The 24,805-nt window shown below is 40.4% G+C and overlaps 1 protein-coding gene and 1 long non-coding RNA gene across 8 annotated transcripts in view; one reads left to right on the forward strand and one right to left on the reverse strand.

The window, feature by feature from the left end:
• Window positions 1-24,805, reverse strand: part of TTC27 (tetratricopeptide repeat domain 27) — a 177,001-nt gene that overhangs the window by 79,151 nt on the left and 73,045 nt on the right. For 4 of the 7 annotated variants that reach the window (XR_014842314.1, XR_014842315.1, XR_014842316.1 and 1 more), the window contains exon 10: window positions 17,707-17,820. Coding sequence is in view for 1 of the 7 variants with exons in the window: in XM_021087655.2 (XP_020943314.2) it covers window positions 17,707-17,820 (114 nt within the window). In the remaining 6 variants the exon portion in view is untranslated. Of the gene's footprint in view, window positions 1-14,363; window positions 14,828-15,958; window positions 17,821-24,805 lie in introns of those variants that run through there. The other 3 variants (XR_014842319.1, XR_014842317.1, XR_014842318.1) reach the window with 3 other exon arrangements.
• On the forward strand, window positions 6,705-13,148 carry LOC146404889 (uncharacterized). The gene is made up of 2 exons (XR_014842321.1): window positions 6,705-6,840; window positions 9,188-13,148. It is a non-coding gene; the product is annotated as an uncharacterized LOC146404889 (long non-coding RNA).

A 24,805-nucleotide genomic window follows, 5' to 3' on the forward strand; every position in this document is an offset into this window, starting at 1 on the left:
AACAACCCAAATATCCATCAACAGATGAATGGATTAAGAAGATGTGGTATATATACACAACGGAATGCTACTCAGCCATAAAAAAAGAACAAAATAACGCCATTCGCAGCAGCATGAATGGAACTAGAGACTGTCATACTAAATAAGTCAGAAAGAGGAAGATAAATATCATATGATATCACTTACATCTAGAATCTAATATATAGCACAAATGAACCTTTCCCCAGAAAAGAAATTCATGGACTTGGAAAACAGACTTGTGATTGCCAAGGGGAAGAGAGGCAGTGGGATGGACTGGCAATCTGGAGTTAAGAGATGCAAACTTGCCTTTAGAATGGATAAGCAGTGAGATCCCGCTGTATAGCACTGGGACTATATCTAGTCACTTATAATGGAGCACGATGGAGGATGATGTGAGAAAAAGAATGTATATATGTATGTATGACTGGGTCACTATGCTGTACAGTAGAAATTGACAGAACACTGTAAATAAATATATAATAGAAAAAATAAAAATAATAAAAAACAAGGTCACTCATCCATGAAACGATTTGCTAATGACCTTTTGCACTTCCAATACTCTCTTAGTATTGGCTTTATCAAGAGTATTTTGTTTAATTTCAAGCATTTGAGGAGGTTGTTAGTTTTAGGCACCATTAGCTGAATGCAAGTATCAGATCTGTTCCTTAGGGGTAGACCGTGCCCAAGTAGTCTGGAAGACAAGGGGGGAAGCTAAATCCTAGGAGGATGGAACTGAGTAACATGAAACCTGAGTTTCTATGTGTCTATGCATGGGTATTAACTGGACAGAACCAGTGAGCTCAGAGAGAAACTGGCACTTTGTGCAAGCTTTCACAACAATCCCTGAAATCTGGGTAAATGACCTCTAAAGCAGTGTCCTACCCTTTCCCTTGCTATTTTCTCTCTCTGGTCTCTAAATTCCATGCAGTTCACACCTGAAAGTCTTGGGCACTTGGGTCATAACTTAAAACTGGTATGAGAAAGTGGTCATTAAGGAAGAATGATAACATCAAAAATAGAGAGAGAGAGAGACAGGGAAAGGCTAATATACACTTCATTAATCATTAAGAGTTGAAAGCTAATAGAGTATCCTCTAGGAGGGGGACAAAGAGATGTGGATAAATGGGAAAGAGATGAATGGAGAGTGAGGAATGGTCCAGGGCTCAGTGAGGAGGTGGTGGGGTGCAGGGAGTGGGGATGCGTGGAGAGTTAAGTCACAGAAAATCCAGACATAACTCCTGGGACACAGCAAAGACAACTTCATGAAGAATATTTCAGATGTGAAACTGTTTTCAAGCTTTAAGGTCATTCCCTATTAACGTCCTTTTCTCCCCAAACTCCACCTCAAAGCATTTATACTTTTTCCTTTGAGAAAACACACTTGTGCATGTGGATTCCCTAACCCCACACAATAACAACTCTCCAGCCTTCCAGAGAGGTCAGGTGACACCTCTATGGGGAATAGGGAATAAAAGAATAAAACCTCCAAAACAATGATGGGTCTTCTCTAGTCAGTGCTGTTTTCAGTAAAGAAAACCTTTCCCTCAAGACTAGAGAAGATCAAGACTACATTTTAAAATTAGCACACGAGGAGTTACCCTCATGGCTCAGCTGTAATGAACCCGACTAGTATCCATGAGGACGCGGGTTCAATCCCTGGCCTCACTCAGTGGGTTAAGGATCCGTTGTTGCTGTGAGCTTTGGGGTAGGCGGCAGCTATAGCTCTAATTCAGCTCCTAGACTGGGAACGTCCATAAGCCGAGGGTGCAGCCCTGAAAAAAAAAAAAAAGACAAAAGATAAAATAAAATTAGCACATGGAGAATGATTTAGTACAAAAGAACAATTCTGAACAAGGTCTGGTCTGACTTAGACTTTATTTATGTGCTTATATCTAGAAGTATGGCACACATCTCTTCAAAAGAATACAGCCAGTCCCTAAGGACCCACACTTTAACTGAAGGGTATTCATTCTTACTTGCATGATATCAAAGTGTTTATCAGCTTTCTGAAGAGCCAAGCGGAAATTAGCTGATAATTTAAAATGTGTGACTGGGTATATGCCAAATCACCTTGTTTTGGGCAATGTGTGTGTGTGCTTGTGTGTGTGTGCGTGCACATACGTGTATGTACAAAGGTGGGATTTATTATAAAAATATGTACTTAATCAAATATATCCAACAGTTGGGACGAACAGCTCTCTCTGACAGGAGTCTGCAGTCTTTCAGCTATAATTCACAAACAGATCAGTCAAGCTAACTGCCACCTCAAACTCCCAAGCCTAAGAAAATTTCCAAGAGGAACAAGGGAAATGAGAATTAAAACCTATTAACACACCTAAGTATCAACAACACCATTAAACGTATTATTAACCCAGTTTTACCTCATGTATAGGGAACTGCATGAAAGATTTAAAAAAAAAAAAAAAAAAGGCTCGCCCAAAGTTTAAAGCTATGAAATAGGTGAGTCTGTCTGAATCCAAATAACAAGTTAATAGCTTCATTAAAACCTTAACCTCCTAAGTGAAAATTATCAGATCTGTGAAAATTAAAAGCAGCTTCTCCATAGAAAAATACTGAAAACTCTAATTAACTGGGGTTTTCTCCCGAAGTAAATCCCATAGGACAAGGGTCAGGGTGTGGCCTGGCCAAGAAGATCTCCCATGACTGCTTCCTGTTCCAAAGACTTTTTCGTGTGTTGGTTCATAGGAACTGGGTCTACTAACGAGGGGTGGGAAGGATCTAGACGTCTTTTTGTGAATGCAGAGTGAAGAGATGAACATGAAGCAGAAGTCTTCAAGGAAGCCAGACAGCCATCTCGGAGCATTCCCCTTCGGCACACCTTGGCAGTTCTTAAACTTTTTGGTTTCAGGACTTCTTTAAATGCTTATAAATTACTGAGAGACTCCCAAGAGCTCTCGCTTATGTGGGCCATAAGCTATCGATATTTATCATATTGGAAATTAAAACTGAGCGAAATTTAAATATTAATCCATTCTAAAATAATAAAACTATTGCATTTACACACATAGAATGTTCAACCTTTTTAAAAAAAAGTCTTGAAAAGACTGGCAACATCTTACATTTTTGAAACTCTCTTTAATGTCTGGCTTAATAGAGGACAGCTGGACTTTCATACCGGCTTCTGTAGTTAATCTGCTGCAATACAATGGTTTGGTTAAAGTTTATGATGAAAATTTGGCCTCATACAGATAGGCAGTTGGAAAACGGAGAAGTATGTTAATAGGTTTTTCAGTTAACTGTGCATATTATTCTTTGATACTATATCAAAATGCAACATGTGGTACCTTCTTAGAGTTACTTGTAAGGTGAAATTTGAAATCCTATCAATGTTTCTCTGTTACATTAAAGACTGTTACAGTAAAATCCATTGGTCTAAAAAAACAAAAAAAATCCACTCACTGATCCATATTGAACTTTTTTTTTTTAAGGGCCACAGGTGCAGCATATGGAAGGTCCCAGGCTAGGGGTTAAATCAGAGCCACAGCCACGCCAGATCCCAGCCGCATCTGCAACCTACACCACAGCTGAAGGCAACACCAAATCCTTTAACCCATTGAGCGAGGCCAGGGATAGAACTCACATCCTCATGGATACCAGTTAGGTTCTTAAGCTGTTGAGGCACAACGGGAACTCCTGTCTTGAACTTTAAATGGATCTTTTGCCCATGCTTGACGTTTCAACATCATGCATCAATCATTTGGAAAATCATTTCCAAATGCTGACATACTTCACATAATATTAAAATTTAAATGACTAACATACAAAACAGAAATAGACCCAGAGACAGAAAACAAACTTATGGTTATCAAATGGAGAGGGGGGTAGGGATAAATTAGGAGTTAATATATATACACTACTATATACAAAATAGAAAACTACAAGGACCTACTACGTAGCACAGGGAAATCTACTCAGTATTTTATAATAATCTATAAGAAATTGAAAAATAATATACATATATATATGATTCACTCTGCTGTATACCTGAAACTAACACAATATTATAAATCAACTATACTTCAATAAAAAATCACATAGTAATCTATTATTATATTAACCAATTATTATACTCATAAAATTAATACATTTTATTATTAAAAGTAAAAATAATTAAAAATTACATGCATTAATATCACCAACAACCTCACAAGAAAAATCTCATCACAGTACTTCCAGGTTTGGGAAGCTGTCAAGTTCATAACTGCAAACACAAGTTTTCCCAAAGTTTCATTTTTTTCTTAAAAGCTCAAAATTTTATCACTGATAACAGATACTGTCAATTATTTTCCTCGAAGTGATGAGTTCAACCCATTCATTTTTGAGAAAATTTCTGTTGAATACCCCTAGTTTGTTAGTAATTCTTCCAAGTAAAAATAGTGCTCCATGCGAAAAGCAGCTAGTTCAGCTCTTTCTTGAGACAACCACTGTGCTTCGGCATGCAGCCCAAGTGCTTTGCAAGTACTTCCCAGTTCATCATGCAGAATATTAAAAAGCACACTGTCAAGGGTAAAGACTTAATAACATTTACTGCTTAATCAAAGACAATCATAATCAGTAGTTCCCTGGTGGCCTAAGTGGTTAAGGAATTGGCATTGTCATTGCTGTGGCTCAGGTTCAATTTCTGGCCTAAGGACACCTGCATGCCATGGATGTGAAACAAGCAAACAAAAACAAAAAAGTCCCCACATTCATAGATGAAACTGTCTTTTTTTCTTTTTTTAGCTACACGTGTGTGGCATTGAGGCATGGGATGACTACCAGCCTTGGTTTGGGTTCAGGGGCCAACAGTTTGACCAACCCCCCCCCGCCAATAGCTTCCACTGATTCAATATCAACACTGTTTCAAAGACAGCTGTGTCCTGCAGACACTATGCAAGGTCTGGGGAGCTTCTTGGCTCCACAATCACCCTTCGAGAACCACTGTCTGAGAACTGGGAGATGCATATCTTCTCATGCCTTCCCCAGACCCCAGCCACCTCCAACTTTCCCCCAAAGCTTCTTCAGGGGGCCATGCTTAATAGTTAGGGGCATACTTAAAAGTCCTTTTTTATTATCTTGTCTTAAAAGATTAGGAAATGAGAACACAAGTCAGTCATCTTACAATGTGCAAGTATTCTAAGAGTGCAAAGAATAACAAATATTTATTATTAATACCTAAGTGGTGAGTCCCCATTGCAGCTCAGTGGTAACAAACCCAACTAGCAACCATAAGGATGCAGGTTCGATCCTTGGCCTTGCTCAGTGGGTTAAGGATCCAGTGTTGCCGTGAGCTGTGGTGTAGGTCGCAGATGCTACTCGGATCTGGCATTGCTGTGGCTGTGGTGTATGCCGGCAGCTGCAGCTCCAATTAGACCCCTGGCCTGGGAACGTCCGTATGCCACAGGAGCAGCCCTAGAATGTTTTGAATTCCTAGTAACATCCTTTTTAAAAAGGTTCAAGTAGTTAAGTCTAATAGTAATTACACCCTACTTTCTCAAGCAATCTCAGGCAGATGCAAAGCACCTGTTCCTCAGCAAGCTCAATGACACCTGGCCTGAGTCTGTGGCCCTGGTAACACTCACCTCTAAGTTCCTTTGGGCACTCAGCCCTCTGTTAAATCACAATGATGACCTCCAGGCCTTGGTAAATGCCTTTTGCCTCTGTTCTCAATGTACTTGGGCGTGAGAAAGAAAAACATCTGGCGCTACGAAAGATTAACAGCCTACCTCTGCGTAAGACAGCCTCTTCCAAAAATGCCCATAATCACCACTCCCATCAGACCCCAAATTTCTGAGGGCTGGGCTGAAGAGCTATCTTTGTTTTGTTTTTCGATTTTTTTTTTTTTTTAAAGGGCCGAACCCACGGCATATGGAGGTTCCCAGGCCAGAGGTCGAATCGGAGCTACAGCTTCCGGCCTATACCACAGCCACAGCAATGCCAGATCTGAGCCCGTCTCTGTGACCTATACCGTAGCTCATGGCAACGCTGGATCCTTAACCCACTGAGCGAGGCCAGGGATCAAACCTGCATCCTCATAGATACTTGTCAGATTTGTTTCCACTGTACCACAATGGGAACTCCCTGAAGAGCTATCTTTGAATAAGCACCTTGGAAGTGGTTCATATGCTCAGGCAAGTCTGGGAAATGTTGCACGAGGCTGTTAAGATGTACACAGGGTGCTGTTCCAGGGAAAACCAATGTGTTGGTACAATCAACACAATCTGACTCTGCATGCTCTGACTAGAATCTTGCTGAAGTTATAGCATTTAGTGCCTTGAGAGGTGTGCTTTCAGTGGGTGTACTTTATGCCATCCTACTAGGAAGTTCCTCTGCTATCACCCAATTTTCATGGTTCTGTAACTTTCTAGGATTGACAAAAAATTTCACTACAAATAATGAAGTTTATGCTGTGTATCGCTTCTTCCTTCCTTTACCTCACCAATCTATGAACTAAGCATTGCCTATTTTTCACTAATCTATTACCATGAAACTCACATCCTAGTTCGGCCCATCGGCCCCCCCCTGGGCACAGGACCACATCCTGATAGATACAGTATGCACCCCATTCCCTTCCTTTCACTTAAGTTGTAGGCCTTATGATGCTGAGTTCTGCCACCGAGCCCTTTTGTACAAAAGCCTCTATTCACTTCTTCCTGCCTATGCTGGTTCAACCCCTTTCCTCCAGATGACGCCAAGTCTTACACTGATAGCTTCTTTCTCACAGCTTCTTTAGAAGAGTTCGGCATGGTGAAACAAAGAATGGACTTCGAAAGCCAAGGCAGACCTGGTTTGAATTCTAATCCAGCTATAAGACCTAGGGTAAGTCTCTCAAATTTTCTGTGCTTCAGTTTCTTTGTCCGTAAAGATATAAATAGTGCCCACTTCCTAGGATTATTTAGCACCTGGCATATAAGTGCTCAGTAAATGGTAGTAACTATACACAGTTTTGAATAAGCAGTAATAACTGTAATTATTCCAAAAAAAATAAAAGCACAGCTATAGTCACAGGAGCAATTCTGGTATATTTTTCAATAACTTTCAAATGCTGCATGTGGTTATTATCCCAGGTGAAGTACAGAGCGAGAATGGAAGACACGATTTCATATCTCAGATACATGAAAAGCTCAATGGAAGACTGGCATGCTAAATGTGAAACACTTTAATTATCCCAATGTTTTTAGATTTTCTAGGTAGTAATTTTTTCACTTTTTTTTTTTTTTTTTTTTTTTTTTTTGGCTGTGCCTTTGGCATTTGGAAGCTCCTAGGCCAGGGATCAAATCCAAGCCACAAGAGCAACCCGAGCCACAGCAGTGACAACTCCAGATCCCTAACCCCTGGAGCCACAAGGGAATGCCAATGATTGCTTTCAGTGAGTTAGGAAAGATTAGGCAGTTCTATTTTCTTGTACCTAGACTTCCACTCCACTAAAATGAGGACAATAATAACCATCAACATTTACTGAAGGAATACTACGTGCCAGGCAGTATTTCAAGCATTTCATGTATATGAGCTCATTTAATCCCTCAATATCTGAATGAGATGGACATTACTGCTCTCTCCACCCTCCAGGCACAGGAAGTGAAGCACAAGAGGTGAGGGGGCTTAGCCTTGGCCACAGTACATGATCCCTCTTCCTCTTGGACTGTGAGGTCTAGGGACAATGAAATCGGGTGCTTTTCTGACAGCAGACATTCTAACACTGAAGCAGGCAGAGAAAATCAGATAGATGAGAACAAGGGTGAGAAGAAAGAGAAAGACTTAATCACCTGATTGAGCCCTGAATCCAGCTATCTCTGGGTTGGGAATACCCCTAGACTTCCCAGTTATAACACCCAACAAATTGCCCTTTTTACAGCCAATGTGAATTGGGTTTCTGTCCCTTCTAACTAAAAAATTCTTTGAGACCGGTTTTTGAGTTGTACTGAAACAGAAGTATAGAGTCTTGAAAAGCTCTAAATTTCAATCTGTCCTGATGTTTAGGAAAAGAATATTTTAAAAAAGTATAAAAATCAAATGATATTACAAACACCTGATATTTAGGAAAAGGACACTCAAAGTAAGTATAAAAATCAAATGCAATTTCTCAAATTTGAAGCCATATCCCCTCACTGGGCCAAGGTCAGCTTGAATGACTAGATCACATGCTCCTCTCCACCTCCCATCCTCTGTCAGTGCCTCCAGAATGGCAGCCTCTATTCTCCGCTCACTAAAATAGCCAAATATCAAGGTCAATACCAAGTCTGCTAAGTATAATATATGTGGACATGCTTCCATGAAGAAGATATGAGAAAATATAACACAACACATGCATATTCTGAGACACCCAATCATAAGAGAGAAGTCTGCAATGCGTAGCCAATGACCAGCTTATAATATAGAGGAAAAGCTTTTTGTTTTTTGGTATACTGGGAAATATAGAGTGAACATATTTCCAGTTTATGAAGTAGTTAATTCATGGACTCCAGCGTCTTATCACTTCTTCTAATGACACTAAAGGGTAGTGATATGTGCATGTAGTTAATCATTCTGGAGGAACTCTGTAAGAAAAAGCTGACATTCCTTTATCTCTTCCCCCACCCCCCTCAAAAAAAAAAAAACTAAACTGAATTACTACCCTCTGTAACCTCTACGTTACTCTCAGTGTGATCACAGTAACTGCCCTGTTCCTGTTAGCTTTGGCACTAGGCTGAAGATTACACTGGAATGATATTAGAAAGGCTGGTCTCTACAGCTCTCAGATTGCTAAAGTGCCAAATGAAAGTATAATCTTCAATTTAGCTAACTTAGTTATTCCTGATAATAAGTAGGTAATTCAAAACTGATTTTCTTTTTTTTTTTTGGATGAGACATGGCATAGTGGGGTGGGGGAGAAGCTACATGAAGAATAGATAGATAGATAAACAGACAAAGTATTTTATATTCCACTGGTAAAAAGCATGGTATAAATAGATAGAACATTCCACAAACATCCACTAAGTGCCTATTCTGAATATATAAAAGTGAGTAAAACATAGAACATGACCCCTCAAAAAGCTCACATTCTAGCTGTGAAGATGAAAAGTTTCCAAGTAAACTATAATTTAGTAAATGCTAAAATACAGTATTATGAACAGATGTTCTAAAAACGCTCATTTAAAAGTTGTGACATCTCAATTGGCTTCCACAGGTAAGAAAGTCAAAGTGCAGTATGAACAGTCTCCAGTGACAAGAAAACTGCTACAATCCCGAATTCCAATTCAATGCAATCTCTTCACAGAAGTTCAAGGGTGAAGGGAAAGATTCCTGCTGCACAATCATCTCAAGAAGCACAACGACCTGCACAAAGGCAGACCTTTGCTATCGAAATTCACATTCTGCATCAGCAAAATTATTTCAATAATAAACATATAAATAACCTAACATTAACCCTCAATGACTGAACTGAGTTTAACACTAACATGAACATTATTAGACAATTCTTCGGGGAGGCAATAACTTCAACAAACAGTACTATCAAACTCTGAATCAGAGGAATTGGCAAAAGTGCAGATTATGAGCTAAATGGCTCAACAAGTGACAGAAAATTAGACAAACAGTGCATTCATCTTGTCCCATGATCTAATTTCCAAACTTTCTGCGTTGGGGAGTGAAAAGGTTTTCTCTGATTTTCCCTGTAGAAGCAGAAATAACAAGAGTGTCATTCTGTTGTATGGGCAGAGAGGTACACCACCCCCTTCTTAATGCAGCATTTGGGCAGCAAGATGAAGAGACTCCAAATAAAGTAAGGCCAAGACAGGCGCAAAGTGCTGGGGCATGACGATGTGGCGCTTTCTTGAAATCCATTTTCCCCAGGCAAAGCTCATTCGTGTTACTTGATACCTAAAAGCATCACCTGCACACAATTTAGAAAATCATAGAGGTTTCAAATGGAAAATATATGTTATATACACTTACAAACAAGTTTACCTCTGTACTTGTTAAGTTTAATTTGCTGCTACAGAAGAAAAATATTTGATGACCTGGTTATGATAAACACCAAAGTTCATGGAAGAGATGTATGCAAAGCAAATCATTTCTAAGTCAATACGTCTTTCATTAATAAATGAATATTTTCTAGTACTATTAGTATTAAAAAGGTCGAAACTCTGAACAAATGACAACAACAAAATATTTAAACCATTTTCCAAAATGGAAAAAAACACAATTATAGTGTAGTCTTCTTGAACAAACAACTACATACTTATTTTAATTAAATGTGTGTGTTTGAACATCTTAACACTTTGGTCATTTTAACACTTCACCGGTTGGCATGAAATGAATTTTTAAGAAATAAAATTCAACACAATAGTAGCAATTCATCATGAATAAAAGAAGATGCTGATCATGAAACTACATCTTCACCTTTCTTACTTTCTGTTGGGCCCAGCTGCAGGGAGGGGGCTCAGCGACTGCCTCAGGCTTTAGTTGTTCCACAGTCCGGGCCCCAGCCACAGAAAGCAGCTGGCCTGAGGTCATGCCCTGCCTGATGCCACCCTCCAGTGTGTGTGTGTGGGGGGGAGGTAAAGGGGACACTCAGAAGGGAAATACCCTGGGCAGTGCTGGGCCTGCACCTCAGCGTGACTTCTTCCTCAACCTAATCCCACTTTCTCCTCTTCAACAGGAACTGGAACTTAACCAATACCTTACACTCCTAGCTTTGTCTCACTGTTGTGGAGGAAGTGACCTGTGACAATAATATCAAGGAAACCTGACATAAGATGATAATTAGTGAAAAGACATAAAATTATTAAAATGATATGTGACAAGCAGCTGGGCACATACTAGGTCCTCAATAAAACATTTGCTGATTCAAACACTGTAGAAAGAAAAGCAAAAGGACATGCTAACTGAACAGTCTTTTGCTGAGAGTGGAGATGAAAAAGAGAATGCAGTGGAAAGTAATACCAAGACAAACCATCTGGGCCTGGGAACTGAAGCTCTTTGAAGTGAAAGACTACTTATGAATTATATCAGTATACCCAGGACCTAATATAGTACCTGGAACATACCAAGAATTCAATAAATGTTTGCCAACCAGGGAGTTAGTATATTCATAGTAACTTGGTAATCCTCATACTGGTTATCAAACTATACCTAGAAAAGATCTGGAATAGAGTATGTTAGGTTTTTCTTCACGGTTTTTTTTGTTGTTGTTTGGTTTTTTGGGGTTTTTTTCGGTTTTTTGTTTTTTCGGTTTTTTTTTTTTTTGCTTTTTAGGGCTGCACATGTGGCATATGGAAGTTCCCAGGTTAGGGGTAGAATCAGAGATACAGCTGCTAGCCTACACCACAGCCACAGCCAAGCCAGATCTGAGCTGCATCATGACCTACACCACAGCTCATGGCAACAGCAGATTCTTAACCCACTGAGTGAGGCCAGGGATCAAACTTACATCCTCATGGATACTAGTTGGGCTCTAACCCAATGCAGGTGGGCTATTTCTAAAAAAAATAATTTTCAAAGCTCTTAAAGACTGATTAAAAAATTTTAAAAAGACCAATTTTTAAAGTGTTCCATGGTTTGGTTTCCTGACTTCTCTCAGTCTTTGAAAAATAATCATTTTAAACATTTTTTTTCTCAAGATATTTAAATTTAAGCAGCCTACATTCCCATCAACAGTGCAGGAGGGTTCCCTTTTCTCCACACCCCCTCCAGCAAGTGTTATTTGTGGACTCATTAATGATGGCCATTCTGACTGGTGTGAGGTGGTATCTCATGGCAGTTTTGATTTGCATTTCTCTAATAATTAGGGATGTTGAGCCTTTTTTCATGTGTTGTTGGCCATCTGTATATCTTCCTTGGAAAAATGTCTATTCAGATCTTTTGCCCATTTTTCAATTGGGTTGTTGGCTTTTTTTTTTTTTTTTTTTTTTTTTTTTTTGCTGTTGAGTTGTATAAGTTGCTTGTATATTTTAGAGATTAAGCCCTTGTCAGTGGCATAATTTGAAATTATTTTCTCCCATTCTGTAAATTGTCTTTTTAATTTTGGTTTCCTTTGCTATGCAAAAGCTTGTCCGTTTGATTAGGTCCCATTGGTTTATTTTTGCTTTTATTTCTATTGCTTTGGGAGACTGACCTGGCAAAACATTTGTAAGGTTGATGTCAGAGAATGTTTTGCCTATGTTCTCTTCCAGGAGTTTGATGGTGTCTTGTCTTATATTTAAGTCTCTAAGCCATTTTGAGTTTATTTTGGTGCATGGTGTGAGGGTGTGTTCTAGTTTCATTGACTTACATGCAGCTGTCCAGGTTTCCTAGCAATACTTGCTGAAAAGACAGTCTTTTTCCCATTTTATGTTCTTGCCTCCTCTGTCAAAGATTAATTGACCATAGGTGTCTGGGTTTATTTCTGGGTTCTATATTCTGTTCCATTGGTCGGTCTGTCTGTTTTGATACCAGTACCACACTGTCTTGATGACTGTGGCTTTGTAATATAGCCTGAAGTCTGGGAGAGTTATGCCTCCTGCCTGGTTTTTGTTCCTCAGGATTGCTTTGGCAATTCTGGGTCTTTTACGGTTCCACTATGGAAAACAGTATGGAGGTACCTTAGAAAACTATACATAGAACAACCATATGATCCAGCAATCCTACTCTTGGGCATCCATCAACAGATGACTGGGTTAGGAAGATGTGGTACATATATACACAATGGAATACTACTCAGCCATAAAAAAGAATAAAATAATCCTATTTGCAGCAACATGGATGGAACCAGAGATTCTCATACTGAGTGAAGTCAGTCAGAAAGAGAAAGGCAAATACCATATGATATCACTTATATCTGGAATCTAATATACAGCACAAAGGAACCTTTCCACAGAAAAGAAAATCATGGACTTGGAGAATAGACTTGTGGTTGCCAAGAGGGAGGGGGAGGGAGTGGGGTGGATTGGGAGCTTGGGATTAATAGATGTAAACTATTGCCTTTGGAGTGGTTTAGCAATGAGATGCTGTGTAGCACTGGGAACTATGTCTAGTCACTTACGATGGAGCATGATAATGTGAGAAAATAGAATGTATACATGTATGTGTAACTGGGTCACCATGCTGTATAGTAGAAAAAAAAATTGTATTGGGGAAATAACAATAAAAAAAATTTTTTTTTAATTTAAGCAGCCATACAAAAAATGTTTTACGAGCTTTACTACCTTTCATTTTAATTTCAATTTCAAATTAAATGATTTATCTAAACTAGGACAATAAACCAAGTACATCATCGCTTAGATTTATCTCTCATTTCCACCCATACTGAATCTTCTCTCAGTTAGTAGGCCTAGCAAAGCACTCTCTACCTAAGGTCTCCACTTCTATTGTCACCAATACATGCTATACAGTGCTCCAAAGTTCTCTTCAGAGTTATGACTGTTATCTTGTTTCTCAAGGGTTCTCTTATTGAGAAGAAAAAATCCAAACTCTTTAGCCACACATAAGAAATGGAGGATCAGCCTTTCCAGCATTACCTCACACTGCTCTCCAACACAAACCAGACTGACATGAACTAGGCTGAATTCTCTTTATTCTCCATACACACCAAATGTATTCCTCCTTTCTGGGCCACTCTCCCTCCTTCCCACCACCCAGCGCTGCAGACTGTACCAAGTTGTATTTAATGGGACTATTTAGTAAACCTGAACATACTTCACTCAGTATTATTTTAAATCTCACTATTTCCTGACAGTGTCCTCAGTTTAAAATCTAACACAAGACCCATTAAACTAAAAAATGTCTGGACCTAGGACATGCACCGAACTTGCCTTCATCACTGAGACGCCGGGCAGGAGCTGCCCCTAAACAACTAGAGACCAACTAAGGACCAGGGCCAGCCTGGTACTTACAAGGATACACATTCCTAAACCAAGTGAACTTTTCTCTTGAACTAGAATATAAATATGTTTGTTTTCCTTTTAAGATAAACTTTTTATTTTGGAGTAGTTTCAGATTTACAGAAATTTTTAAAAATTCTCTCTCAATACTAGACAGAGTCCCTATATACTCTTCATCCAATTTCTCCTAATGTTAATAAATTACCTAATCATAACATATTTTTCAGAGTTCCATGGTAGCTCAGTGAGTTAGAGATCTGGCATTGTCACTGCTATGACGTAAGTTGATCCCTGGGGCCTGAGAACTTCCAAATGCCACAGTGTGACCAAAATGAAAAGAAAAAAATATATACATTTTTCAAAACTAAGAAATTAGCACTGGAACATTACTATTAAACTACAGGCTTTATTTGTATTTCACCAGTTTTTCCATTAATGTCCTTTTTCTGGCCCAAGATCTAATCCAGGATAACATGTCACAGTGCCATCATATCTCCTGAATGGTTTTTTTGTTTTTTGGGTTTTTTGGGTTTTTTTTGTCTTTTTAGGGCCACACCCACAGCATATAGAGATTACCAGTCCAGGGGTCAAGTCAGAGCTATAGCCTCTAGCCTACACCACAACCACAGTAATGCGGGATCTGAGCCACATCTGTGACCTACACCATAACTCATGGCAACGCTGGATCCTTAACCCACTGAGTGAGGCCAGGGAAGGAGGAATCTGTGTCCTCATGGATCCTAGTCAGATTCATTTCCCCTGAGCCATGACAGGAACTCCCCTGTGTTTCTGATTTGTGAGAGTTTCTCAGTTTTGTTGGTTTTTTTTCCTATGACTTTGAGACCTTTGAAGGGTACTGGTCAGGTGCTTTGTAGGATGTCTCTCAATTGGGGTTTTTCTGTCGTTTCTTGGTTTTGTGTGTGTGTGTCTTTTTAGAGCTGCACCAATGGCACATGGAGGTTCCCAGGCTAGGGGTCAAATCAGAGCTGTAGCTGCCAGCCTATGCCAGAGCCACAGCAACGCCAGATCTGAGCCACCTCTGTGACCTACACCACAGCTCGTGGCAATCCTGGACCCTTACTGATGTTTTCTTGAAACTGGTGTTACCAGTTTGGGGGATGACTCACTCAGAGATGAAATGTTCTTCCTCACCATATCCTCTTGGGGTGCGTGATATCCACAGACTTACCTCTTGCAGTGCTGACCTTGCCACCTGATCACGGTGGGCATGCCAGGTTTCTCCATGTAAAGTCACTACTGTTCTGTTCATACTCGATTTTCAGAAAGGATTCATTCACCCAGCTCACATCCTAGCAGAGGGATTTTAGACTCTATCTCCTGGAGGAGGATGCATCTACATAAACTGTCTGAAGTTCTTCTGTAAGGAAGATTTGTCCCTTCTCCCTATTTATTCACTCATTTACAGCAGTATGGCCTTATGTATATTTATTTTATAATTTGGGTTATAATTGAATATGTTATTTTCTTGTTCCAATTGTCTAGCTTTCGCCATTGAGTTCTCTTCCAGACTGGCTCCTATGTCCTTTTGATGCCAACCTTTTGGAGGCCCACCTTACTTTCTCGCACTACGTAAGATGGTCCAAGCTCATGGTGTGTTTTCCATGCCTCAGTTGCCCCAGTCCTAAAAATCAGCCACTTATCCAAGGAGCCCTGATTCCTATTATTGAAGAATGGTATTTAGAAATCAAAATCAAAGCATTCGGTGTGTTCATGGCTACTGAGGGGCCACTGCTCTAGACTCTATCAGTGGACTGAGCTAGGAAAGATAGAGAATCTATAAGGAATAATCTTTATATTTCTAGCAGCATCAATACAATGCTCTAAGCTTAGTGAGGTGTCCATCAGAAATATTTTTAGATACAGAAATTAATAAAATAGGAGTTTCCATTGTGGCTCAGCAGTAACAAACCTGAGGGCTAGTATCCATGAGGATGCTGGTTCGATCCCTGGCCCTGCTCAGTGGGATAAGGATCTGGCGTTGCCATGAGCTGTGGTGTAGTTCACAGACACAGCTCGGATCTGGTGTTGCTGTGGCTATGGCACAGTCCAGATGCTACAGCTCCGATTAGACCCCTAGCCCGGGAACTTGCATTTGCCACAGGTGCAGCCATTAAAAAAAAAAAAAAAATTCTTCATTAGTTTAAAAAACATTTTGGAATAGAGACTACTTAATTCCTATTCATGAGTGACTATTTCTGCATTAGGATAAATTTTATTTATTTATACAATCTATTACTGTGAAACTGCATGTGTTTTTTTAAAACTCTTACATTGTTTGTTTTGTTTTGTTCTGCTTAGCCATAGCATGCAGCAGCTTGATATGGGAGCTCAGTTCCCAGACCAGGGTTTGAACCCAGGCTGTGGTGGTGAAAGCACTGAATCCTAACCACTAGACCACCAGGGAACTCCATATGGTTTCAAGACTTACCATAACCCATACGAGAAGTTCTATTATTATTATTACCCTTTTTTACAGATAATGAAAATGAAACTTAGAGACGTGATGCTGTGCTATAGCAAGAAATATATAAGCTCTGGTTCCCAGCACAGAGCTCCTAAAACTCTTGTAACCTGAGTGGAAAGGGTTAGAAGACTATCTTTTGTTATTCATAATAAGCCCCTTTCACTATACCTGAGCTTATGGCAATGAGCTGACGCTGGGAGGATGGAGTCTAGCTGTCAGAGGAACCAATCACGTGATGGAGGCGTTGAAACTTACAGCCTCACCATCAAGTTTCTTGGGGAGAGAAGAAAGGCTGGCAAATGAGTTCATCAACAATGGCCACTGATTTAATCAATAATGCGCGCAAAACAGAAACTCCGTAAAAACCCTTAAAATAAATGGGTTCAGAGTTCCCGTCGTGGCGCAGTGGTTAACGAATCCGACTAGGAACCATGAGGTTGCGGGTTCGGTCCCTGGCCTTGCTCAGTGGGTTAACGATCCGGCGTTGCCGTGAGCTGTGGTGTAGGTTGCAGACGCGGCTCGGATCCTGCGTTGCTGTGCCTCTGGCGTAGGCCGGTGGCTACAGCTCCGATTCAACCCCTAGCCTGGGAACCTCCATATGCCGCGGGAGTGGCCCAAGAAATAGCAACAACAAAAGACAAAAAAAATAAAAAAATAAATAAAATAAAATAAATGGGTTCAGAAAGTACCCAGGTTGATGAATGCACTCACATTCTGGGAGGGGAAGTGCACCCCAAACTCCTCAAAGTCAGAAGCTCCTTTGCTCAGGACTTTTCAAAACCTTGTACTATGTACCTTTTCATCTGACTGCTCATTTGTATCCTTTATAATATCCTTTATGATAGAAATTGTTTCCCTGAGTTCTGTGAGCCATTCTAGCAAATTATCAAATCTGAGCTGAAGACAAGGTCAGGAGAACCTCTGATTTGTAGCCAGTCAGAAGCAGTAGACCTGAGAATGGACTCTGAAGTGAGAGGCAGGCATGAGCCCTTAGCCTGGGGGCCTGCACTCATTCCAGATAATGTCAGAATTGAATTAAATTACAGGACACCCAGCAGATGACCACAGGGAAGTGAAAAAAAGCCTGGTGTGAGAAAGCTATACATGTGGTATCAGAAGTGCTGAGCAGAGGAACAGTTTGAAAGAACAGTTTAAAAGAGGTTAAATACTACAGTCACGGAGCTAAGTGACAGAGTTGGGCTTTGGAGCCAAACAATCTCCAGAACTGTGCTCTTAAATAACAAAAAGTGTTTGAGTTAGATGAAAGGACATTTCATTATTTAGACTCACAACAAACATGTACAGCTACTGATAGCAATGAAGAGTTGGAAGAGTAACAAAAACTGCCCCATGAATTCTTACTTGTGTCTGCCTCATTGCCCGTTCCACTCGGCGTGTGCTTCCTCTCTCGAGTTTTGTCCGGAGAATCAAGGCCGATGTCTGAATGGCCCAGAACTTTGGTTGTGAGAGCAAACACTGACCAGAAGGGGAAAAAAAAACAAAACAAAACAGAAGAAATGAATCAACTGGGTAATCCCATTCTGCATACAACAAAATTAATGTCTCAGGATACTGATGAACACAAGAATTGAAAATCTCAGTGAAAAATAAGAAAACATGACATGTGCTTTCAAAAATTTTTATGAAGAATGTGTTCATTTAAGCAGAATTGTTACTTCACCGAGCTGACCTGTTCTATTGAATTCCTTAAAGAACAAATCAGAATCTTTCCAGATAATCAAAACAGTAAGCAGAATATATCTACTATAAATTAATAAATCTCTGTATCTCATGAGTTATAAAAATGTGAGAAAATAAACTATATAAAAATAAATGCCATCTTCCTCAAATCTGAAATAAATGTTTAAAAATCATCCAAACTCACAAAGGAAAACAAATAATTAGAAATCTGCTACCTTTTCACTTAAAAAATATCCTAATCCACAGATGCAAATGCAAATCAAACTTTAAGAAAACCATTCTAAGATTTTTGAGAATGCTTTCGTTTCTAATCTTGGTTAGAGGGAGTCTCTAATTTTAGTTAAAATGCTATTCTAGAGGGGGCATCTTAAGAACGACTGGCTCATAAGAAAACCTTGAATGTGCACACACTGACTCACAACCCCAGAGAAACCTGTGACCACCGTCAGTTCAGAGAGTACAGTAGAAACCAGTGAATATCACCATAACCATAAGTGGAGAAAAAGTGAAAGTTCTGGGGGCAAAATGTATTACGATACAATAGGACTGCTTGGAGTTCCCGTTGTGGATCACAGGGTTACAAACCTGACTAGTATCCACAACAATGCAGGTTTGATCCCTGGCCTTGCTCAGTGGGTCAAGGACCTGGCGTTGCCGTGAGCTGTGGTGTAGGTAGCAGACTCGGCTCCGATCTGGCATTGGTATGGCTCTAGTGTAGGCCAGTGGCTACAGCTCCAATGTGACCCCTAGCCTGGGAACTTCCACATGCTGCACCTGCGACCCTAAAAAGCAAAACAAAAACTAAACAAAACAAAAAACACCAACCTACTAAACAAACAAAAAAACCAATAGGAACTGCTTGGTATAATGAACATGATTTAAGCAACTTTGCTGATGATGTAGAAACCAATACTGTCCCTAAGTAATTACTCAAATCAGTAACTTTCAGTAAAGATTGCTCCCAAGAAAAGCAAAAGGCTTATTTGTCTGAAAGCTGTACAAATCCTTGATACGTGCTTATTTCTAAAAGTCTGGTATTAGAGTCCAATTAATCATTCAAAAATGCAGCTGCACATTAGAAGCACCTGAGAAGTTTTTGATGTTTTAAAAATAAGTCAGGGGAGTTCCCGTCGTGGCACAGTGGTTAACGAATCCAACTAGGAACCATGAGGTTGCAGGTTCGGTCCCTGCCCTTGCTCGGTGGGTTGACGATCCGGCGTTGCCGTGAGCTGTGGTGTAGGTTGCAGATGCGGCTCGGATCCCGCGTTGCTGTGGCTCTGGCGTAGGCCGGTGGCTATAGCTCCGATTCGACCCCTAGCCTGGGAACCTCCATATGCCGCGGGAGCGGCCCAAGAAATAGCAACAACAACAACAACAAAAAGACAAAAGACCAAAAAAAAATAAAATAAAATAAAAAAATAAAAATAAAAATAAGTCAGACCTGGGAGTACCTGTCATGGCTCAGTGGTTAACGAATCCGATTAGGAACCATAAGGTTGCGGGTTCGATCCCTGGCCTTGCTCAGTGGGTTAAGGATCCAGCGCTGCCGTGAGCTGTGGTGTAGGTCGCAGACATGGCTCGGATCTGGTCATCCGTGTTTTTTAAAACACTTCCCAGGTAATTATAAAGTATAGCCAAATTTAACAACTACTAGGTTAAGCTAGTACAAATATTCGTCTTTGCTCAAATTCATCTATAACTCCAAATTCCTACGAAAAGTTAGCAAGAAGTCCTTCAATGGAGTATAAACCATATCAGAGTCCCAACAGCTTCTTCCTGAACCACACTCAGCTCATTTCCATCATTTGTATTTCCTGCCCCTATGGGTATCTTGAATTTTCAACTCCAAATCTAGGCCAACTTTCTCATAATAAAAAGAAAAATGAAGCGCCAAGTAAGATCACTTGCTCGATGTCACATCTTCATTAGTAGCAGAAGCTGATTCCAATACGTGACTCCCCACAACAACATCTTTTTATTTTTTGAAATGGCGCTGGAGTGCATGAGGTTCCCTTTTGTAGTTGAAATATGGTTGATGTACAATATTATGTCAGTTTCAAGAGCATCATAAAATGATTTGATACTTGCATATGTTATAAAGTGATCACCATAGTCTAATGACCTTTTCCCACACCAGGTTACGACAATATTATTACACATTCCTTATGCTGTATATTACATTTCCATGACTTATTTATTCTATAAATGGAGGTTTGTAACTCTTAACCCCTTTCACTGATTTCACTCACCCCATCTCACTTCTGATAACCATCTGGTTCTTCTCTGAATCTATGAGTGTGTTTTCATTTTGTTTTGTTTGTCTGCTTGTTGTTTTTTGGTTTTTTTTTTTTTTTTTTGATTCACTGTATTAAGTGAGATCATGCAGTCTTTCTGACTTATTTCACTTAGCATAATACCCTCTAGATTCATTCATGTCACAAATGACAACATTTCACTTCTTTATGGCCATAGAACACCTTGATATTGTTTTTTTTAACACTTCCTCTGAGAAAGTGGATGACAGTATCCAGGAAATACTGGTAGAGTAATGTAAGAGGAGGATTCACTTCAGAACTTTAGGAAACTGCTATACTAAAGGGAAGTGGAAGAAGAGGAGTAAACAAAGAATACACAAATAAGGAGTTCCCGTCCTGGCTCAGCAGAAATGAATCTGACTAGTATCCATGAGGACGCAGGTTCAATCCTTGGCCTTGCTCAGTGGGTTAAAGATCCAGGGTTGCCATGAGCCCTGGTGTAGGTGGCACATGCCACTCGGATCTGGCGCTGCTGTGGCTGTGGTGTAGGCGAATGGCTACAGCTCCAATTCGACCCCTAGCCTGGGAACCTCCATATGCCTTGGGTGCAGCCCTAAAAAAGACCGGAAAACAAACAAACAAACAAAAAAAAAAAGAATACACAAATAAGGGAGAAGGAGAATCAGAAGAATAAATTCTTACTGAAGTGTGTTCATTCATTAACTTACCTGAGCACCTACTGTGTACAAGGTAGTATGCACAAACCTCCAGGGACAGAGCAGCAAGCAAGACAGACAAGGTCCCTGCCCTCAAAGGACTTATAGTGCTATGACTATTAGATAGTCTTATTCTTCTATAACTAAGTTTGCAAATTAAAATATTTTTATCAGAGTTGCCTTGTGGTGCAGTAGGTTAATATCCAGCATTGTCACTGCAGCTGCTCAGGTCACTGCTGTGGCACAGGTTCAATCCCCGGCCTGGGAACTTTCACATGACATGGGTGCAACCAAAAAATAAAATATTTTTCATCTCCTTGAAATATAGTTCAGGAGATTAGCGTATAACCTAATCTTATTAGTCTCCTTTAACTTAAATCTACCAAAACAGGTTGTGTCGTCCAGTTTCCAGAGATTGGAAGGGCTATCATGCTGTCACAAGAGGCAGGAAAGGGCACAGGGTTTGAAATGTGGCGGATGACATGGACAAGCAACAAACTACCAACACCATAGAAGAGCCCCTGGATCTCATCAGGCCCAGCCTGGAGGAGCAAATCTATGTGAAAATGAGTGACGATCGCTGTATAATCATAAATGTAATAACATTCATTGAGCAATTTTTTTTTTTTTTATCTTTTTGCCGTTTCTCAGGCCGTTCCCGCGACATATGCAGATTCCCAGGCTAGGGGTCGTCGGAGCTGTAGCCACTGGCCTACTCCAGAGCCACAGCAACACGGGATCCCAGCTGCGTCTGCAACCTACACCACAGCTTAGGGCAACGCCAGATCTTTAACCCACTGAGCAAGGGCAGGGACCGAACCTGCAACCACATGGTTCCTAGTCGGATTCGTTAACCACTGAGCCATGACAGGAACTCCCTCATTGAGCAATTTAAAAAAAAAAAAAAGAAAGAAAGAAAATGAGAAATGACAAAGAGCGTCGAGGCAGGTTACATGCTTATGATCAGCACTTAAATGTGATATTGGGAGATGTGGAAGAAACTGTGACAACTATAGAAATTGATGAAGAAACATATGAAAAGATATAGAAATCAACAAAATGGAATAGTCCGATGCTCTTGCCCAGGGAGATGGTGCTGTGCTAGCTGTCCCACCACTGGGAGTTGGCTGAAACAAAGAATTTATCCTGTGTGGAAATGGGAGCTGTTGTGTGACTGCCTCTCTAAATGTAGAAGACACCTAAAAGAGAAATGTGCATACATTTTGGTATTAAAAAATAACCAAGAATTCTTCCACTCCTGAAATAAGCTGATTTGCAGACAACTCAAAAATTCTTAAAACTGACAGAACACTGTAAACCAACTATAATGGAAAAAAATAAAAATCATTATAAATAAATTCTTAAGCTAAATGGCATTTTCATTTTTCTCCAACTCTTCCAACAAATGTGATCGCCAAGATGCAGAACTCTTTTTCAGGAGTTGATTTGCTCCATTGTTTTTTCAGACAATTTCTGGGTTTTTTCCTTTAAATTAAATTTGACATTTCCTTTTTTGATTTAAAAAAAATCTACCAAAAGAGTGAATTATCAATATAAGTAGGTGTATATGGCACTATAAATATGTAACTGATGAAATAGAAGATATTAAAAAACTAAATTAATTCTTTAAAGTGTGTGACACTACTGACAAAAGACTTTATTATAAAATGTGACTTCAAAAATTTTCAAAAGAGGAGTTCCTGCCGTGGCACAGTGGGTTAAGAATCCGACTACAGCAGCTTGGGTTGCTGTGGAGGGGTGGGTTTAATCCCCAGCCTGACCCAGGGGGTTTAAGGATCCAGCGTTGCCTCAGCTATTGGTGTGAGGTCGCAGCTGTGGCTCAGATTCAATCCCTGGCCTAGGAATTTCCATATGTCGCAGATGCAGCCATAAAATTTAAAAAAAGAAAAAAAATTTTTCAAAAGAAAGAACTGTTTTCATTCCATAAATTTGCACATGATTCCTCCACCTACAGCAGGTCGCCTTTTTCTCTTCATTTGACTAAAAGGACTGTCTCTGTAACCTCATGCCAGATGGAAGAGCACTGAGGAGACAGCTCTGTAGAACAAGTCAGCCAGAGCTTGATCAGAATCCCAGCTCCACCAAGTGAGGTGATTAGTTGGGTGACCTTGGGAAGTCACCTGACCTACCAGGACCTCACTTTCCTCCTGTCTAAAATAGGAATAGTAATTGTCATCTCTCACAAAGTTGTAATGCTTAGCAAGCCTCTAAGAGTACCTGCTGAAAAGCACATGTGGTCCCCTTGGGACTTCTCTTCCCTTAACACTCTCAGAAATGCACCATCCAGGGTAAGAACAGGTGCATTGCCCTCATCCTTGCCTAGTCCCAAATGTGGTACCTGGGCATACTGAGCATTTTAAGCTGAAGTAGTTTGAGAAAACAGCAGGAAAAGGAAGATGACTCTGCCCTTCCCCCTCGCCTCTCCCCTGAAACAGCTCATCACATTCTCAGGTGAGAAGCACCCTTCCTGTACCCAGAGAAAGGAGTGCCCTCACCTCTGAAGACAAAGGAGGATGAAAAGAATCCTAGCAAGCAGCCTCACTAAGTTTTCCCCAGTTCACTACTCTTAGCTCTGACCTATCATGCGCTTCCACGGCTGCACAACAAACCTACCATAAAAATATTCAGTTTTAACTATTTCTTTCTTTCTTTTTTAAGGGCTGCACTCACGGCAAACAGAGGTTCCCAGACTAGGGGTCGAATTGAAGCTGTAGCCACTGGCCTACACAGCCACAGCAACGCCAGGTCCGAGCCATGTCTGCAACCTACACCACAGCTCACAGCAACCCTGGATCCTTAACCCACTGAGTGAGGCCAGGGATCAAACCTGCATCCTGGAGTTCCTGTCATGGTGCAGTGGTTAACGAATCCGACTAGGAACCATGAGGTTGCAGGTTCGGTCCTTGCCCTTGCTCAGTGGGTTAAGGATCCGGCGTTGCCGCGAGCTGTGGTGTAGGTTGCAGACGCGGCTCGGATCCTGCGTTGCTGTGGCTCTGGCATAGGCCGGGGGTACAGCTCCGATTAGACCCCTAGCCTGGGAACCTCCATATGCCGTGGGAGCGGCCCAAAGAAATAGCAAAAAAAAAAAAAAAAAACCAAAAACCTGCATCCTCACGGATGCAGATACGTTTCTGCTGAGCCATGACGGGAACTCCAGTTTTAACTGTTTCTTCAGGTCGTCATTTCATTACAAAGGCTCCCATGTCACTCAAAACCTATATTAAGTAAAGATGTGTGCTTTTCTCCTGTGAATCTGTCTTTGTCAGTTTAATTTTCAAATCCAGCCTAAGAGGGTCAAGGAAAACTTTTTCCTCTCCACAGCTCCCAATCAAATGGTCACTTCACTAATAAAGTCACAATACACAGAGCACACAGGCCACAGGCTTGTCAGTTCAAGCCCAACTTTAAAAGGTTTGCACACCAAAGTGGGGAGATATTTTCCTTGGGAAAACTACGAAGTCAGACTGTTTTCTATGCTGGCATGAGAACAAGAGTTTGCCTGAGACTTTTATGTGCAGGTCAAGCAAAACATTCTCACTAAACACTGAAAGTAAAACGCAATCTGAAAAGCAGACTTTGAAAAGCTTTAGAGAAGGAACTGACTGGATAATGATGTCACTGAAAAATGCATTTATCTTATATTTGTTTGGCTGGGAGATATACAGACTTGGGAAAGTCTTTCTAAAAGGAGGTAACTGCAGATAGGCCATGTTTAATATAGCTTGCAAAACACTGCTGCCCACAAGGTAACAATCAATCACAATATGG

The sequence above is a fragment of the Sus scrofa genome, chromosome 3 (assembly GCF_054392235.1).
Source record: "Sus scrofa isolate SSC_HxYL_T2T_F1_AM1 chromosome 3, Sscrofa_HxYL_maternal_Yorkshire_Landrace_v2.0, whole genome shotgun sequence".
Taxonomy (NCBI): domain Eukaryota; kingdom Metazoa; phylum Chordata; class Mammalia; order Artiodactyla; family Suidae; genus Sus; species Sus scrofa.